This window comes from Syngnathus leptorhynchus, chromosome 22 (genome assembly GCF_054491065.1).
Source record: "Syngnathus leptorhynchus isolate UIUO chromosome 22, UIUO_Slep, whole genome shotgun sequence".
Classification (NCBI taxonomy): Eukaryota; Metazoa; Chordata; class Actinopteri; order Syngnathiformes; family Syngnathidae; genus Syngnathus; species Syngnathus leptorhynchus.
This window is the reverse complement of record NC_141216.1, coordinates 1,672,047-1,689,249: the sequence shown is the minus strand read 5'-3', so window position 1 is coordinate 1,689,249 and position 17,203 is coordinate 1,672,047. Positions and strand designations below refer to the sequence as shown.

At 40.0% G+C, this 17,203-nt stretch overlaps 1 protein-coding gene across 1 annotated transcript in view; it reads right to left on the bottom strand.

Moving 5' to 3' along the window:
- Positions 1-61: 61 nt before the first annotated feature.
- The window catches only part of ryr2a (ryanodine receptor 2a (cardiac)), a 31,221-nt gene continuing 14,079 nt past the window's right edge, over positions 62-17,203 (bottom strand). The window contains exons 56-116 of the mRNA XM_085904769.1: positions 16,995-17,158; positions 16,660-16,738; positions 16,500-16,589; positions 15,855-15,992; positions 15,610-15,687; positions 15,464-15,539; positions 15,200-15,323; positions 15,006-15,121; positions 14,815-14,882; positions 14,608-14,729; positions 14,350-14,399; positions 13,745-13,805; positions 13,412-13,650; positions 13,189-13,270; positions 12,950-13,080; positions 12,757-12,884; positions 12,462-12,654; positions 12,208-12,290; positions 11,986-12,143; positions 11,833-11,920; positions 11,660-11,752; positions 11,410-11,580; positions 11,281-11,340; positions 11,012-11,146; positions 10,688-10,800; positions 10,510-10,606; positions 10,254-10,360; positions 10,119-10,170; positions 10,001-10,051; positions 9,828-9,927; positions 9,605-9,684; positions 9,439-9,515; positions 9,227-9,300; positions 9,068-9,148; positions 8,881-8,969; positions 8,550-8,678; positions 8,358-8,462; positions 8,120-8,201; positions 7,848-8,006; positions 7,612-7,766; positions 7,260-7,475; positions 6,912-7,184; positions 6,513-6,719; positions 6,133-6,426; positions 5,946-6,013; positions 5,638-5,770; positions 5,472-5,558; positions 5,092-5,355; positions 4,900-5,030; positions 4,600-4,642; positions 4,396-4,529; positions 4,235-4,295; positions 3,927-4,073; positions 3,701-3,835; positions 2,806-2,962; positions 2,617-2,681; positions 2,425-2,525; positions 2,149-2,200; positions 797-2,024; positions 270-375; positions 62-164 (exon numbers count right to left, since the gene is read on the bottom strand). Of these exons, the coding sequence (XP_085760895.1) occupies positions 1,929-2,024; positions 2,149-2,200; positions 2,425-2,525; positions 2,617-2,681; positions 2,806-2,962; positions 3,701-3,835; positions 3,927-4,073; positions 4,235-4,295; positions 4,396-4,529; positions 4,600-4,642; positions 4,900-5,030; positions 5,092-5,355; positions 5,472-5,558; positions 5,638-5,770; positions 5,946-6,013; positions 6,133-6,426; positions 6,513-6,719; positions 6,912-7,184; positions 7,260-7,475; positions 7,612-7,766; positions 7,848-8,006; positions 8,120-8,201; positions 8,358-8,462; positions 8,550-8,678; positions 8,881-8,969; positions 9,068-9,148; positions 9,227-9,300; positions 9,439-9,515; positions 9,605-9,684; positions 9,828-9,927; positions 10,001-10,051; positions 10,119-10,170; positions 10,254-10,360; positions 10,510-10,606; positions 10,688-10,800; positions 11,012-11,146; positions 11,281-11,340; positions 11,410-11,580; positions 11,660-11,752; positions 11,833-11,920; positions 11,986-12,143; positions 12,208-12,290; positions 12,462-12,654; positions 12,757-12,884; positions 12,950-13,080; positions 13,189-13,270; positions 13,412-13,650; positions 13,745-13,805; positions 14,350-14,399; positions 14,608-14,729; positions 14,815-14,882; positions 15,006-15,121; positions 15,200-15,323; positions 15,464-15,539; positions 15,610-15,687; positions 15,855-15,992; positions 16,500-16,589; positions 16,660-16,738; positions 16,995-17,158 (6,942 nt within the window). The 3' untranslated portion in view covers positions 62-164; positions 270-375; positions 797-1,928. The remainder of the gene's footprint in view (positions 165-269; positions 376-796; positions 2,025-2,148; positions 2,201-2,424; positions 2,526-2,616; positions 2,682-2,805; positions 2,963-3,700; positions 3,836-3,926; positions 4,074-4,234; positions 4,296-4,395; positions 4,530-4,599; positions 4,643-4,899; positions 5,031-5,091; positions 5,356-5,471; positions 5,559-5,637; positions 5,771-5,945; positions 6,014-6,132; positions 6,427-6,512; positions 6,720-6,911; positions 7,185-7,259; positions 7,476-7,611; positions 7,767-7,847; positions 8,007-8,119; positions 8,202-8,357; positions 8,463-8,549; positions 8,679-8,880; positions 8,970-9,067; positions 9,149-9,226; positions 9,301-9,438; positions 9,516-9,604; positions 9,685-9,827; positions 9,928-10,000; positions 10,052-10,118; positions 10,171-10,253; positions 10,361-10,509; positions 10,607-10,687; positions 10,801-11,011; positions 11,147-11,280; positions 11,341-11,409; positions 11,581-11,659; positions 11,753-11,832; positions 11,921-11,985; positions 12,144-12,207; positions 12,291-12,461; positions 12,655-12,756; positions 12,885-12,949; positions 13,081-13,188; positions 13,271-13,411; positions 13,651-13,744; positions 13,806-14,349; positions 14,400-14,607; positions 14,730-14,814; positions 14,883-15,005; positions 15,122-15,199; positions 15,324-15,463; positions 15,540-15,609; positions 15,688-15,854; positions 15,993-16,499; positions 16,590-16,659; positions 16,739-16,994; positions 17,159-17,203) is intronic.

Here is a 17,203-nt window from a genome sequence, read left to right as displayed (position 1 = left end):
ATTATTTGAGATAGTCATGGAAAAATACAAATGGAATTATAATCTTCGGGGTTCACTCGCCTGACTGGTGTGCTGGATTCCCGCTGATTGGCGGTGTGCATGCGGGTGACATAAATTGTTGTTCTTCATTTGTGCCCTGCCACTGACTGGCTGGCTGGTGACCACTTCAGAAATGATATCATACAAATATATTACTCGACCATCATAAAATGCAAAGATATTTTAATTCATATAAAAGTGTTTGAGGGGGGGGGGGGGAATGAACTTACCAGGCGTGTGTAGAATATCCTACTTGTGCCGCATGCTGCTTTCTCCGGCTGCTCAAGAGGGGTGTGTGTGTGTGTGTGACTGGAGCAGACAGCGCCGCCTTTTAAACTTTACGCAGAAAAAAACACAAGGGGTTCTACTTGACAACACAAAGATCTGGCTCATGAGAAGGAAAAAAAGAGCATGGAAAATTTGGAATATTAAGCGTTTAATTTATGTATCTTAAATGCCCTGTACTGCAAGATTATTGGCAAATCAATTGATTGTGTCAATAACACTTTATATAGTAGCAATTGCTCAAAGGTTAAAGGTCAATATACTAAGGTCATTGTCATTATTTCTCCTGTGTTGCTTATTCCAAAGGTGCTGGCCACTTATCTCTCCCCCCCCCCCTCCTCTACCCACCCAAAAATAAAAATATTCCTTTCTGATTTTTGTTTTTCACATCCAATGTTGAGTGTCTTAACAAGTTGACTGACAATGGCCATTTTTCTCTTAGTTTGATCGTTATGAGGCCCACCAAACTTACCTTGTCTCTCTCTGTTGATTCTTTCTGTCTGCTCTGGAAATCCTTTTAAGGGATCTTTGTCATGCATCACCTATTCCGTCTATCACCAACCCTAATTCATTTTGAGCCGCTGCAAAATAATGAAGTTAGCATAATATTGTGTCATATTCCAGAAGGATAAAATACAAATGCAAATGTCAGCTCATCTCCAGTTATCTCAGGTCGGTTCAAGTTTCAGATCCTTCCCAAAAATGTTCAATCAATAGGATTTGCCGTGTTTGTCGGTAGTAATTCAACAGTACAGGAAGTCAATCCCTCGTTCAAACTTCACAACTTGTTTATTTGTGTAGCCTTGAAAAGAAGCAAATGAAAGAACAAGCATAAATAAGGACGATTCAGTAGAGCATCATCCAACATCATGTTGCAAGCATATTTACAGCATTCTTCACGCTCACACACACGCACGCACGCACGCACACAATAATGACATGTGCAGATCATCATAACATCTCCACTTCAATTCAAACCATTAAAATACTCCCTTGTTAAATATTAGAAAAGTATTCAGCTTCAGGCACATTTGTCTTCCCACTGTATTGCAGGCAAAATTTTCCAAGGTCCCATTTTTGACAGTGGTAACAAAAAGGAGTTGATAAATGCAGCAGGTTTCAGTGTCCACTACCTGTACCACCATCAAATGTGTCCTCTCTTCACCAATTGCTTTTCTTTTCTTTTCTTTTTTTCTGCTACTATTATGTCAAATACAAGAAAAAGAACCACTCATGTCTGAGTTGAACATGTCAGTCACATGCCAATAGTTTGATTTTACACCACGTGTCCATCGAGTCTGGATACATCGTGAATCTATTCCATCATATTGCATTAAATGATGCACTGAAAATATTGATCAAAATTCAAATGCTTTTGTTTTTAGCATGTATCCAAACCTTTTGGGTGACCCGGTATCCTCGTATCATTTCCATGTACACAAAAAATCCTGTGCTGCAATGTGGGGCAGAGTCATCGAGGTGACCAACTGAATTAGGAAGATCTTGGATGAAGGTCAGTTGGTCTGCTTTTTGTGAGGGGGGGGGAGTGTTTATAGGGATACATGCAAGGAACCACCGGAAGGGACACAAGTCCACAGACAAGATCAGTTGAGCTGATCTTCATACTGTTTCCGGAAACAATCTCCAGCCGGGAAGAACTCCCAACAACGTTCCTGGTACATCTTCCAAACATAAGATTCCTTCAAGACAAACAGGACAAGGAAGGTTTTTCAATTTGAAATAATGTCCTGATTTTAATAAGGGGATGGAGATGAAATCCGACTCCTCAATTTATCAAATGAATTAGTAAGTCAGATGGTTTACCTGTCCTGTGTGCTCTGTTTCATCTTTGTTGATAAGATACATCACAAAGAATCTGCAACAAAGACAAACATTTCACATGCAATTTGAGAAATAGAATATAGACTTAAATATTTTTGCCAAAATGCTCTTCACTTTTGAACCGCAACTCTTCACAATAATGAACGACTAACATTGTCCAAAGGTTACCAATTGGTTTGTTGTATATTGCCTACAAGTCTCTGTTTTGAAAACGAGTACGTACACATTATCAACAGCAGTATTTCAGAGAGTACTTACAGGTAATTGGCCAAGTTGTGCTCCTGCAGAGTGTGTGTTTCAAAGCCATGCGGCACCGTGTCGAAGTAATCGTTGCCTATTCCGCAGATAAAACACTTTGTCTGGAAGACAAGAAATATTGGATGGCAAGTTAAATGTAGGATCATTTGATTCACCGTGTCTGTCAATCTGCATTTGCAAATGCCTGCTTACCTCCATGTCCTCTTTCACTTGTTCTTGCTGATCCCGCAGTTCTCCAAAAGCATCAATGATTAAACCTAGGATTTTCGAGATGACAGATGCAAAGTTTTATCACCGCTTTGATCCAGCTCTTTTCATTTTCTTTTGTTAGCTGATAGCAAATTCCACCTCAATTACACTTAAGGGGTGGAAATGTTTCACCTTGGATGATTGCCAGCAGAATTACAATGACAAAGAAGAAGAAGGTGATGTCAAATATGATGCGATAGATCTCATATTCGTCTCCTGCCGGGTCCTCAATTTGGTCACCGATGCCTCCCCCTGCTCGCACACCTACATACATGTGGAACATGTAGCACTGGCAGAAAAAACAAAAAGGATAACAATGAATGTTATTTGATGGACTTAAAAGGAGGACCTCACACACAGATTCTAAGGAAAATAGTTTTTCTGCCACAGTTGACTGTCTTGGGTTCATCTTTTCATGCCACAGAGCCTCTGTCCCCTTTGTGTAGAAAAGGCCACGGCTACCCCCTGAAAAACCTTAATAGGAATAAATAGCTCTATGGAATGCTATGGATGGCTGACTATGGGGGGGGATTAGTTGTGAGATTTCCGGGTGACAGAAGGCCCCCCCCTCCCGTTACAAAACACACACCATCAGCTGTGGAGGCCTTATATAGCATTTCCTTCACATGAATGGACAGCATTTACAGCTGTATTTCATTCTTGATCAAGTTTGACTCTGTGATATAGCAAATTGACAAAATGTGATTTTCTCATTTGATTCGTGCGATGTGCCGTATTCTGTCGATCCAAAATTCACAAGCTCAAGTGCCTGAGGGTGAACACTTTCAATCCATAAATGGCAGTGGACCTACTTGACACACAAGTTACTTGGCTAACATGGCTGCAATGTGCAACTGTGCAGAGCAATGAAGGAAAAGACACCACGTGTTGAAAAACAGTTTTCTTAGCAACTCTACCGCACCACATTTTTTGGACTTAATAGCATTATAAGAGGATACTTAGCGAATTAAGAGTCTAATCTATGGTCTAATATCCCAAGTGAAAAAAAAATCCTTCTAATACTCACTGTCAACATGTCATCACATTTCATGTCAGGTAATTCTCCATCTTCACTCTTGTTGTAGAACTTTCGGAAGAAGTTGAAAGCTACTACGGTGTACAGATACACCACCACTGCTAATAGGCCGACTGTTAACACCAACTGGAAGGAAAGGCGGACAAAGACAAAATCATGATTCGTTTTCTGGGATCGTTTACAAAGAGATGAAGTCAAGATGCTGAAAGCAGCCGACCTGTTTGCCGTTGTGCGTGACTGAAGACAGGATAGTCCGGAGTGTCTTGAAACCCATTGCGATGTCGAGCAGATGTGCAGCAAAGAAAAAGTTGTTGTAGTGACCCAGGATAGACATCGTCATGTACCAGGCCAGATACAGGAACGACTGTTGGGGAACAGAAAAAACTAATGAGGCTGGATAAGTTTCAAATGTTTTATTAAGAGGCTTACATATTAGCTATGCAGAAAGTCAATTTAGCATTATTGTCAACCTATATTGGGGTGAATCTGACAGCAGCGACCAAATCATTCTACATGCATGCTTACATTGTCAGTGAACACCACGCCCAACTTCCAGATTTGGTACTTGACATCAATGGAGTTCAGCCTGTGCAGAAAATCAAATGAGAATGCATTCAAGGGATGAGCCCGAGAATATTTTGAGTGAACTCAATGCTCATGTGTCTTTGATTGCGCAATGTACTCACACAGCTGCCAGGTAGCTGTCTTTTCTGGGCTTCCTTTTTTTATGAGCATCACTGAAGGTCAGGGCAGCCTTGTCCAATCCCAGAAGTTCACTGATCCTGTCATGACCATAAAATTCTCCATATTTATCCATCACCTGTGGAAAATCAGAGTAAAATTCGCTTGACACATTTCACAGACACGGTTGAAGTGTCCAAGACACCTACCTTTCGCTTCACAAACTTATCCCAGTAGTTGTTGGGGAAAGATCTGAAAGTTACAAATCAAAAGTTTTCAAAGCTGGAAGCATCCATTCATCTCAATACTTGTTTCTTTAAAACAATGTGTGGATTCAGAATTTTTTTTGCTCAGTATTCAGCACAGATGAGAGAACTAATATTCAATAGGTTTTTATTTCATCATCATATATTTATTTTGTGACTCATCACGATGCAAGGTGTGAGAAGATCCTTGTTTAGCTCTTTTACTGAAAAAAAAAAAAAAAAAAAGGCTCCACATCTACTTACTGCGTGTTAATAACCAATCTATCCCACTGTCCTTTGATATCATCCTCAGATGGCTGCTCTGTTATGTAAAGGCCATCAAACTCCAACTTCCGGGCGACCTCCTTTTCGCGCTTAAAGATCACCAATGGAACCTACATGACAAATGAGATCAACAGCATGATAAAGACGATATAGGGATCATAAAATACTTACCTTGAGACAATAATATCCGATAATGCAGAAGAAAGAGATGACTGTGTGAAGGATAGCCAAGATCCGCAGTGTGGGCTCCATGTATCCGCTGCCCTCTTCCAAAACAAAATGGACCATGGCTAACTTCAGGGGCTCTTTCGGGTCATCCGTGACCCCGTCTTTGATCTCCACCATAGGCTCACCACCCAGTGGATCCCACTGAATGGAGCTGTCGGCTTGACCGTTTGAGATCACTTCCTCGGCCACTGATGACGATGTAGAAACCTAAATAGAACAAAAACATTCATTTGCAATCGATATTGAAAACATAAAAAGAAACAAGAGTTTATATTTCGTAACAATATAAAAATATTGAGATCATGTGCAATTTCTACGATTACCTTGTAGAATAGGAGAATGAAATTTATGGCAAATGCAACAAATAGAGCGAGCATCCTCATGTTGTAGAAGTTCCTTGCAAAATAGTTCTGTGGGAGGAAAAAAAATCAAATCATCAAACATACACCGAAACAAACAAAAAGAAACAGTTCCAAAAAATCTTTTTACCAGGACTTTTCGCTGATACGCAACAATCTTCTTTGAGACCACCGACTCCTGTAAATCAGGTTCGTCCTTCCAGATCCTACGCCTTTGAACTTTTGCCTTCGCCTTCTCATTCTTCTCCTGTTTCTCTTCACTCCTGTGAAATGACAAATGTTACGCTATAATGGACAAATGAAAAAGAACCGTTTTCCAGGTCATTCGTTATTTCCGTAGTATTACCGTTACAAACACACAATTTAAATGGAATCCAATGGTCCATTCTCGTGTCAACAGGGTTTCCAAGAATATAATAAAGTCATGAAAACACTTACTTTTTCTTGATTTCACATGGATTCACCGGTCTGGCTTCCTTCTCCTCATCCAAAGAAGAGCTGTTTAACTGAAATGGGAGGGGAGAAAAATGTTATTATCAACAGAAGGAGCAGCAAAATCTTTTCATCATTTTCTTGTCCAGTTTTATTTCTAACTTAATAAGATTATTCTTGATTCCATCCTCACCTGTTGCCTTTGTCTGGGCTCACAAGTGGGCGGGGAAGGAGGAAGTGGGGAATTGAGCATTTCAGTGAGACTGGCATTGGGGTTGTGGGGACTGAGTTTATATTGTCCTCCCTCTCTCCGTAAGTCCAAGCCAAAAATATCAGACAGCAGCTCCGAGTCACTGGTATTGACAGTCAAGTATGCCAGGTCCTCCTTCACTGAGCTTCTCTCATAAGATTTTCTTTCTTTGTCTTCCCCCTCCAGTCTGATTGCATCCTGGGTCGGGTCAGGCATGTTAGCCAGTAGCTCAGACACCTGAGGAGTGCGGCGTGAGAGTTGAGTGTTTTTTTTTTTCTTCCCCCCCCACCCCCATAAACTGTGGATGAATGTCAACTCCATACCTTTATGCTCTTGGTGCCATCAACCTGATTGCCTCCGAATATACTATTGTATAAAATTCTGCAAAATCCTCGAAACACGCTGAATACCATTTGAAGGAGGCCTTGCAATACAGACAAGTAGAATGAAAGCAGGGTGCTGAGCATGTCTTTTGACGTCATGCTTTTAATCTTCTTCATCTTCTTCTTCAAACTCTTCATGGACAGCACCTGGGAATTGAAACGAAAACCGTAAGATTGTTTTTCCATTTGTTCACGTGAATGTTTACTACACTGCAATACCGCCGCAGCACTTCAATAATGGAAAGCGTACATTTTCGGAGATTCACATGAAATACATGTCCTGAACTTTTTTCGAATTGTCATCGCTTTTCAATTGTTCTCAGAATTCAGGAGTCTGACCTTAATCAATAGGATCACGTTGAACCGCAGCGCTACTAGTGCCATGTGAACCGTGGTAACTGAAAAGAAGGTGGTCTCGGGATTTTCCACATCCGGTCTTTCTTGCTCACTGTCGTCTTTGACCGCTGAGCGCTCGCCGGTGTCGGACATCCGAGCGGCCAGTTGCATTTCAAAGATGGTGTCCTCGCAGAAATTCACAAACAATTCCATTTTTTCCTTCTCGCCTCCTTCGTTCACTACATCAAAGATGAACTGGCGCTTGGATTCTTTCACCTAGGTGACGTGGTAAGAAAAAAATATTGAGACTTGACAAAACTGAAGCGGAAAACAAGGTCAATCAAATCTGACCTGGGGTTTCTCCCACTGTGTCCGGCTGGACTCGCTGATCTCAAAGTAGACTCTCTCAATACGCTTGGCACTGCCCATGATCTCAATCCTACCCAGGTAGGGTTGGAAGTAGTTGAGAACACTCTCCGCCAGCTCCAGAAAGGTGTGCAGTCGGTTGTCATGAGGCATGTGCTCGGACAAGTTGGTCAACAACACCGCCACGTTGAAGCCGATGTCCTTGAAAGATCCAATTGAAGATCGAAGGGATGGTTTTACAGACATTTTCCACCGACACAGACATTTGCAAAAATCCGCATCCAAGCTTGCTTAGTAAATTACATACAAGAAGTAGACCCAGATCCATTTTCATTACCTTGGCTGGTTCATGAAAGCGCTCCACAAATTCCTCATAGTCCAGGAGTTCATTTTCATCCGTTTCAGCACATGAGAGAAGAAACTCAGTCTCAGACTGGGTATAGTGCTTATGGTTCTCCATTGCCTTCTGGAAGTCCCTCTTGGATATGACACCTTTCAATTCATTTGTTCATCAATACCACAATCATTCATTCATTCATTCATTCATTCACAGAGACTACATCACACACTTGCCTTTTCCATCAGGGTCATACTCTTTAAAGGCTTCTGAAGAGGTGACGTCTTTCAGCTTGAGGAACATATCAAAGAACTTCAAAATCATTTCTACGTTGTTTGACGATTCCACCAGCATGTCAACCATCTGCTTTCCGATCGTCCCGTTAACCACGTTGCCTGTCAATAGAAGATATTGCGGAAATTTTCAACATCTGACATTTCTTTACAGACGCTTTTTATTTCAGGTGAATCAATACTTGATATCAACAAGTACAAGATTATTGTCATACCCTCCATCATTGAAAGTAACATGACTACCATGTCTTTCTGAAGGTCCATCAATTCCTTCAGTAACTCAATCTGACTGGAGTCCTGAAGGGAAAACAAACCTTTGACATTTCTTTCAGCATACCAACTCATTCACCAACCACTGTCATGGTAAGCATATACTTTATTTATGAACAGGTGTGTCACTGATAAGAATTTTTAAACATCATTCAGCGTCTATTTGATTTCACGCGAGCCTACCTGAGACAATTTCATCTGCATATGAGCAAAGACGTGTAGAAAGCCAACGACAGCATCCCACAGACGACTGTGTGCCAAACTCTGCTGATTGCCAGTACATGGACCCTGGAATACAGTTGCACAAAAAAAAAAAGCTTCCCATGCAATGCATTTGAATAAATCGATTCCGGGAATTTGTCTGGATCCTCGTACCTGGATATACTCTGTGAGTGTGTTGAAAACCTGCTTGGCGACATGAATAGCCTTTGAGAAGTTCCTTTGTCCTTGCTCATCAATCACATCTTTGCCCGAGTAATACCAGTAGAAATCACTAATAGACTCCTAAGACCAAAGAGAGGCAAGTAAAAGTGTAAAAAGTCAAATATAATTAGGGGTCCACTTTTTGCTGTACCAATGGGAACCATAACTACCGTTTGGCTGGAGAGGAAAATGAGTTTGACAATACGACTCGAAATCAAAATTAATATACTATTCATCATTATATTACATAAAATATGAAGCCAACCAAAATAATGGTACCAACCTGAACTCTTAGGAGGTAGTCAACAGTTGAGATGATGATGTTGACAGTTGTATTGTTCCCTGTTTGAGTCCTTAAATAGTTTTGGAAATCTGCAATGAAGGAAAGGCATGTCCATTTCCACTATATTATCATTATTATTATGATGATGATATTCTACAGGTGTCAGACTTCTAATTTGGAAAAATACCCGAGTTGTGTCCTTCACAGAGAAGCTGGAGGAAGCGGAAGAGGTCACAGGTAAACTTATCATCCTGCATAACCTTCTCACCTGTTCCAAAGAGAGACATCATTTCAACGCCAGCTTGATAAGATACCTGATATTTGTTTGAAATGGTCAAATGTTCACCTGATCCCTCCTCAGTGATCATCCCAAGTCCTTCTGCTTTGTTCTGTCTCTCAAATGCATTTAGATCTAGAACACTGAGAAAAATATTTCCAGCTTGTAGAATTTAAAAGCAACATGCCAACCAAATTACAGGAACATTTAGGTCATTCATAACGTTTCGAGGAAATTTCATCTATTGTAGTCTAGATTCAATGTCATTTCTTTCCTATTACCTGCACAACTGCATGAGGCCGGCAAGACTCTGAAAGAAGCCCACGTCCTTTCTGTTCTTCAGATAATCCAGCATTTTCTGTCCAAAGATCAGACACGTTAATTGTATTGAGTGGAATGTAGACATGGGCTGGAGGAAAATAATGACATCAACAATATTGATGGTACCAGTTGTACAGTCGAGTTTCCTCCATTGAGAATGGCAATGCCCAGTTTTAGAGTTGAGGCAACCATGGGACCCATCTCACCTGGTTCACAGGAATCCAAAAGATTTTTAGGACACAGATACTTGCGTTTGATATATGTTAGATAGCAAATAAGACCTCAAATTTCATCATTCATTGAAGTAGCATTACATCTTAAAGACAAATACATATGGAAAAGCCAATACCTTTACTGGCACTAATGGTCTGAAGTACCATTTCAGCAGCTCCGCGATCATGCAGCCTTTCCTGCTGGTATAATAGCCTCTGCTTTTCCATCTCCTTCTCCTATTCATGCAAAAATAGGGATGTGACATGTTTAACTGGCTAGGAGAAACAAATCCAAATGCAGAAAACTTACTTCAAAACTTTTCACTTCCTCCCCATCTTCATCTTCTTCATCATGGCAGCTCTGAGGGCAATGGAAAAAAAACAGTTAGTGGAATAAACCAGATTTAAAAGAAATATTTGGAAGGTACCTTGGCCATGATATCTGCGTAAGCCATGTAGAGATGATCTTCATCCAGTTTACTAAAACAGTCCAACACTTCATTCATTCTGATTCGGTTGAAAAAAAAAAAAAAAAAAAAAAAAGCAATATGAGTGTAACCCACCACTTCTCTGTCAGGGCCGTTCGACTGAAAAGCTGGATGAGCTGGTGTAGGGGGTCAATGCGTTTCATTCCCTCCACCTCTTCGAATGGCTCTTGTTCACCTGATTTCTGAAGCACATTTTCAGTACCTTCATATTACAACCTCCGAGCAATACGTACATCATTTGCAATCATCAACCCTGCTAAAAATAAGTCCATACAAAATGATTCATTATTTACATGTAGGAGAGAAAATTTGCTGAATCCTGAAAACTTACAGCAAGATCCTCGATGAGTTTATCCTCAAAGAAATGTTCTTCCGCTTCAATCCAGGATTTCTCATAGCCCTGAAGAAACAAGTTGACAGCTCGATGCCTAGATTGGAGGAGATCATGTGTAGACTCAATCAAACAAATATTGCGTACACAACGTGCGTGACTGCGTGCACTGGTTTACCTGGGCAGATTGTAGAGAGGAGCCATCCTAAAGCAAGCAACGACAGCTCTCTTTCTCTGTTTCGACAGTAATTTATGCCACACGGCCTTTTTACTGCGCTGAGGATGCTCAACCTGAAAGGACAATCACATTCAGAGAGGCTTTATTGGTTCATGTATGTTTGAAGAAAAAATATAGTACTGTTCATTTTGGGGCTTGTGTCACACCCCTGGACCACACGTTCTGAGAACCACCCAAAACTGACAACCATGAAGATTTTGGAACTGTATTAGCGATCATATATTTCCCTAATAACCAACTGTAAGCCAGAACTTCAACTATAACCTGGTCGAGGTGGAAGAGGACATGAGCCATGTCCAGCACTCTGTCCACATTCTTCTCGGGGTCAAAGGTGTTATCAGAGTGATTCAGAATGTCTCTGTACAGGGCTCTTTGCCACCGAGTAGCGGGGTCCTGGAACTTTAAATACATACAAACACATATATTAGTTAAATCAGTCAAAGTACAAGCAAGTACCATCTCTAAAAATAGATTGTAGGTGAGCCTCTGTTATCATGATTTAACAAACCTAACTTAGTGTGAATGACTTTTACCTTTCCTTGTAGATGGAGGTTGTTTCGAATGACTTGACGCACTTCATCCTCAGTATCTTTCTGGAAAAATATCAAATGTCTTTCAAAGGAAAAAAAAACAAAACGCAGATGTATAATTTGGAATTTGACCTGGGAGAATCGGTTCTTGGCAAGAGCAATGAGCTCTTGTTCACCAGGAACGCAAACGTTAAGTCCGACAGGCAGTAGTCGCTTGAGAGCTGCCACAATCAGACTAGTCTGCATTGAATAGCGCTCTCCCTTTCTCCTCAACTTCTTTCTCTCCTGGTATGAAACGATTCCCTATGGCAGAGTTTGGGGACAAAAGACATCAAATGATATTTTTCAAATCAGCGCGTTTAGGAAACGGAATACATCGTACCTTTGACATCTTAGAGTTGGAATCTGAGATGAGGAAAGACATGTTGTTGATTTCATTTTGAACCACAAAATTCTGTTCTTCTCTCTTGAAGTTCTGCATTTGGGAAAAGGCATTTTTCTCTTTTTAAACGACGACCGGGGTACGTGAGCCCGTCAAAGTTTTCACTGCCTTACGTGAGACTTGGCCCAGAAGATGAAAACTTCTGCCACCATGTGGAATAACACTTCTGCTTCTGGATTGGACTCCTTCAGCCACGTGGCCCTGTCAGTATATGACCAAATGTAACTGCATCTTTCAGAATAACTAACCAACTAACCCCACACTACCTGTTGTAGTCGACAAATCGTATGAGAAGAGGATAAAAGGCGTAGATGTCTCTGACGAGAACTGAGAATTGGTCCATGATGAGAAGCTCGGTTTCTGAGATCTCGCCCCTCCCCTCTGCCTTGCTTTGTTCCTCATCCGTGAGTACAACGGCCGCTTTCTACATACGATGAAAACAATGATATGAAAAAAAGCTTCTTTACTTTCACCAAAGCACAACTCACTTTTCGGAGTTTCTTCATCAGAGGCAGAAAGTGAGTCTTGAGCAACTGCGATTTGGCCTTGCTGATGATTGGTTGAGAAAACACTAGGAAGGAGAGAAAAAAATTAAGCTCAATCCTCATGTGTCAATTCAAATCATATCCGTTTCACAATTGCTTAGGGTTTTTAAATACAAATATGAAAATGTTCAAATGATAACACTAGTACATTACATACTGGTTAATGAAGTTATTGTCAGAAAATGAAATGATTTTACCAGCAAGTCTTTTCATCCAAGCCCCCTCGTCGATCCCTAAATTGTTGTAGATGATTTTCAAGATGTTTCCGAGTAATATATTCATATGTTCAGAGGTCACAGATGTACAACAGCTGTCGGCTTGATCTGGGTTGTTCTCTGGGCCGTCTTCCCACCAGTGAGACATGTAGCTGCACAAAACTGGTAAAACCACCTGCATAAATGCAAACAAGCTCATTGTAGCACCAGAGCAGAGCTCAATAATAAAAAATAAAAAAAGTATCACAACTGGTTAAAAGTCCATTGAATGACATACCTCCATGACATGAGGCATTTGAGTATATTTAACTCCAGACTCTGCCACCTCAATAATTTCTTCCAGTAACTTCTCCAAATTTGGAATCATTGGACAAATGTCTATGACCTGGCCTGGCAGACCGTGATCTAGAATAAAGCAAGAAAAAGAGTCAAAGACAGTAGTAGAATAATCAAGGAAGTCAGTCGAGTACCATTTCTGTCTTTAGGTCTTTTGTTGTTGTAGATTGAGAAATTGTTGAAATGGTCAACGTGAGGTTCCAGGAAGGCGACTGGGAAGGCTGCTGAGAAAGCAGCCAAACATTTTCCTAATGCCGGGCGATGTCTGGAGAAGACGGTGACAAATGGGAGATCATGATCCTAAAATATCTGCATGGCTCTTTTATTAGTGGATTTAATGGGCCTAAGGATGAAGTTATTATGATATACATACCTCTCTACAAATATGCTTTCATTGGTTCCCAGAAAGTAGAGACTGTTGAGGATTCTGTAGCAGGAAACCTGGACCTCATCCACTAAGAACAAAAATGTGATCACATTCATTGGTGTATAAGTGTAACTTGGCATTATGAATGTACAAAAAAGTATCGAGAGGAGCGAATGTGTGACCCATCTACAAAGTATATAAATAAAACAAAGCTTAAATGTATACGCACATATTAGATCTTCTCCAAAATTATTCTTTCCAATGTGTTCAAACAAGGAAGACAAGATGGGAAGCAGGCCAAAGGTGGTATAGTTGATGATTTGAGGGACGCCTCTGGGCTGTTCTTTGCTGTGAGTGAATTGACCAAGCTTTAAGTTCTCTTGAGTCTTCTCCAAAGCTTCTGCTGCACTCTCAAAGTAGGACTGAAGTGCTGTCTTGACTGACTCCAAGCCTGTCTTCATCACTGTTCTAATACACAATAACATTGACAAAGTTAGTCACCAATTGTACTTACAAAAATATATTTTTTTTTTATTTAGAAAAAAATAGTGTAAAGCATTACCTGGCATCCAGACTTTGTCCCAGTATTTGCAAACAGTTTACTATGGATGTGGCATTATTACCTAACGTAAAACAAAAAAAAAAAAAAAACAACAACACAAGAAATCAGGAAAGATGTTAAAGACTTTGCGATGATGGTCCACGGATGACAAAAAAGAAATAGAAGCTGTTGAGGAGAGCAGCGTGGTGGGAGTGATGTCTTCCTTCAAATACTTCATGAAATATAAAAATATATATTTCACAGCAGGGCATCAAGCTTAACAATGACATCTTTTCAAGAAAATGGTAAATAATAAGGTGCAAATACAAGTTCATTCGACTTTTAGAAGTATTACAAAAATCTCTGTAGACAGTATGCACGTATTATTATCAAAGCAGGTTCTTGGCTGGCCCGTCCATCCTTCCATCATCTATCCTTCCATCATCTATCAACTTGCTATATGAAATTGTAATTAAGAATTCCACATTCCTTAATGAAATTATACTTGAATCATGCAAATTGGAATTTAGTGCTGGCTTTTTGGAAAAAACAAAGAGGCGTGGGGGTTTGATGGGAGTTTGAGCTTGTGATCAGAAGTGCAAGCATAAGCCATAAACCATTCTTACCAAATAAGGATATCCTATTTCTGACAAGTACTCCCAGTTTGCAGAAAAGACTAGAAACAAAATCAAATGAGGAGGAAGAGGCAGGAAGGGGAGGAGAAAAAAAATGAAAAAACAGTTATGATGAGACACCCAAGAGGAAAAAAAGACCGAGGAGAATGAGAAACCAATCCCTACCACAAACAATTGCTATTTCCGACATACAGACAAGGTCTAGTTTGGCAAATCCTGTCTCTCCGGGAAATGATTTGTCACAATCACCTTGTTACCATCTCTTTCTCCTTGTTGGAGGCATGCCCACCACTGCTTATGGGATGGATGGAAGTAGATAGGAAGTACATCCGATGGTTTTTGAAGTATTGATCCACCAATGGCAAGACAACCTATGGGGAAATTGGACAATTAATGTAACAACAAATCCTGGAACATTCTTTTCATTGTTAAATTAAAATGCTTCTGAGTTCCGACCTTTCCAAAGAACTTCATCTGTTGTTCATGAGGACTCTTTACTCCCTTTTGTCTTGTTCTCGTTATGTCTAGAGATGATCGAAGACAAATGTGGATTCACTCGTCTGCACGTTTGGCCCATCAATACTGAGTAAAGCTGTAAAGTCTCGGATGCTGCTAGCGGTTATGGAATTCAAATCAAAGGGTCTCACCGAACTTCATCATGTGCTCGTGGGCCTGGTCTACGTTTTTGATGAGTTGCAAAAGGAAAGTGTAAGCAAATCGTTTCTCTGTGGCTGGCGAGTCCAACTCCTGCGACTTCACACCTCTGAAAACAAGAAACAAAAGTCTCAATACAGATATTCATGGGAAAAAGGGGACGGGTGGCAATAAATACATTTCCTACCTTGATACAGTGTAACCATTGATCTGGAGGAACTTGAGGATATCCTGTGCTTTTTGTCTGTCTTTTAATTTCTCTTTGGCAGTCAGTGTATCGAAGGGAACCAATAAGGGGTGTGTTCCTCCACCTGGCATAAATAAACAACAAAATAAAAAGCACTCTAACAGATGTGAAAAAATACATGCCAATTTTCTTTTGTCCCAAGAAGCCCTGTACTACAATGCATCTGACTTGGGTTAGTTTAATTATCATATTTAGTATTTTCACCTTTGGCTTCAAGATCAATTTTCTTTTTCTTGGCCCAGATGTTGTGATAGTTCTCGGCGAGCAGCTCTGCCATTGACTGCAAAACGCAAAAATGTACAGGCATTCAAATTTAGTAGGTGTGTTTAAATAATAGATATATTCAATACCTGTGTGTCCCTGGACAATGTAACATTGCTCATATCAGTGGGTCTGGGATTGAAACTTTGAGCTCCTTCCAAGGACGGCTGGGAAACAAATGATTTTTTGAATGATAACATCTTTGATTGGCACAAATTCACAGTCACAATCAGACAATTTGAGGTGGTCAATCAGCCGACCTACCATGCATGCTTTTGGAAGGAAACTGGAGTCGACATACCGAATTACTATGACTCGGATAATACTCGTATACCTGGCTGGCCAGCGATATCCTCCTAGATTTGTTCTGGAGGTTGGCAGTGTCACTATCTCGTATCCTGTTGATGCTCCATCCCCAAGAAAGCATGGTCTTTAGACACTCTCTGATTGGCAAACAGTATAACTCTTTATCCTAAATGAAATAAACAAACATTTTGTCTCAATACAACAACAGTATTGACATCCAGTGTAATGTACATATTAGTGGCTATATATTTTTGGATACTTCTCCAATTATTCAAGTAACTATCTTTTGGAGTAAAAAAAAAATTATTATATATTTTATATTTACATTAATAGACTCCTACCACTAATGATGAACAACCTGTTGCATAGCATCTAAGCTAATAGCTAATAGCTATTAGCTTATATGTGAGCAATGTTTGAATGAAATGCTAAACAACAAAGGTTTTATAAGGAATTCAAGCAATATCCCTTTTTGTGACATTACCACATTACTATTATTCAATATGTTGGCTGCTAACGCTTGTTATTTTACTCCTCGCTCTACACAGTATGTATAGCTATTTAGCTATTTGCATTCTAATGTCGTACAACAACTTCACACACCCTTTAGAATGTCACAAGTTTTGAACTTTGGTCATGAGTAACAAAACAATACAAAAAACATGTATATTACCTTATCAGAGAGTGCTTTAAATGGTTTTAATAAATGGTGGCTCCTGGATATTTCACATGCATTTTCCCCGTATGACCAGCCATTGGATAACTGAAAAACCAAAACCAAAAAGTCAAAATATCAAAACTATTGATTTCTGTGAAATGAATTTGATTTCTACCTTTTCGAAACACCACTTCTCATGGTTATGTTCTGCATATCTGGCTATGAAAATGTCCAAATTTTCTGGTACCGTTACACTATAAAAGACAAAGCAACAGTGAGGATTAGAGAATTACGGTATTGTTGGATAAAGCTACACAGTTCCATTACATTTAGTAACTTTGTGTTTTTTAAGTCTGGTTTGGTAAGGATATAGAAAATGGATGGATGAATGATGAATTATTTATGATTATTTTCAACAAACAGCATGAACATTTGATAAAACAATTTGCAGAAAGCTCTACGAGGTTAAGAATATGACAAATCATTGAAAACTATCAATCAATTGTATACTTGGCAGTGTCTGCAGGCTGTGGAGTGAAGTTTCCTTCAGAGTCCAGAGATGATTGTTTGTCCATCATGGCCATGTAATTGGACTCCATATAATCTGGAGGAAGAGCTCCTCCAACTGCGCTGAGGCATGACAACGCAATCTTAAACAGCTCCTGGTCATACGGCTAAGAAACAAAAAGACAAACATGATCATTTGAATCGTGTCCGTG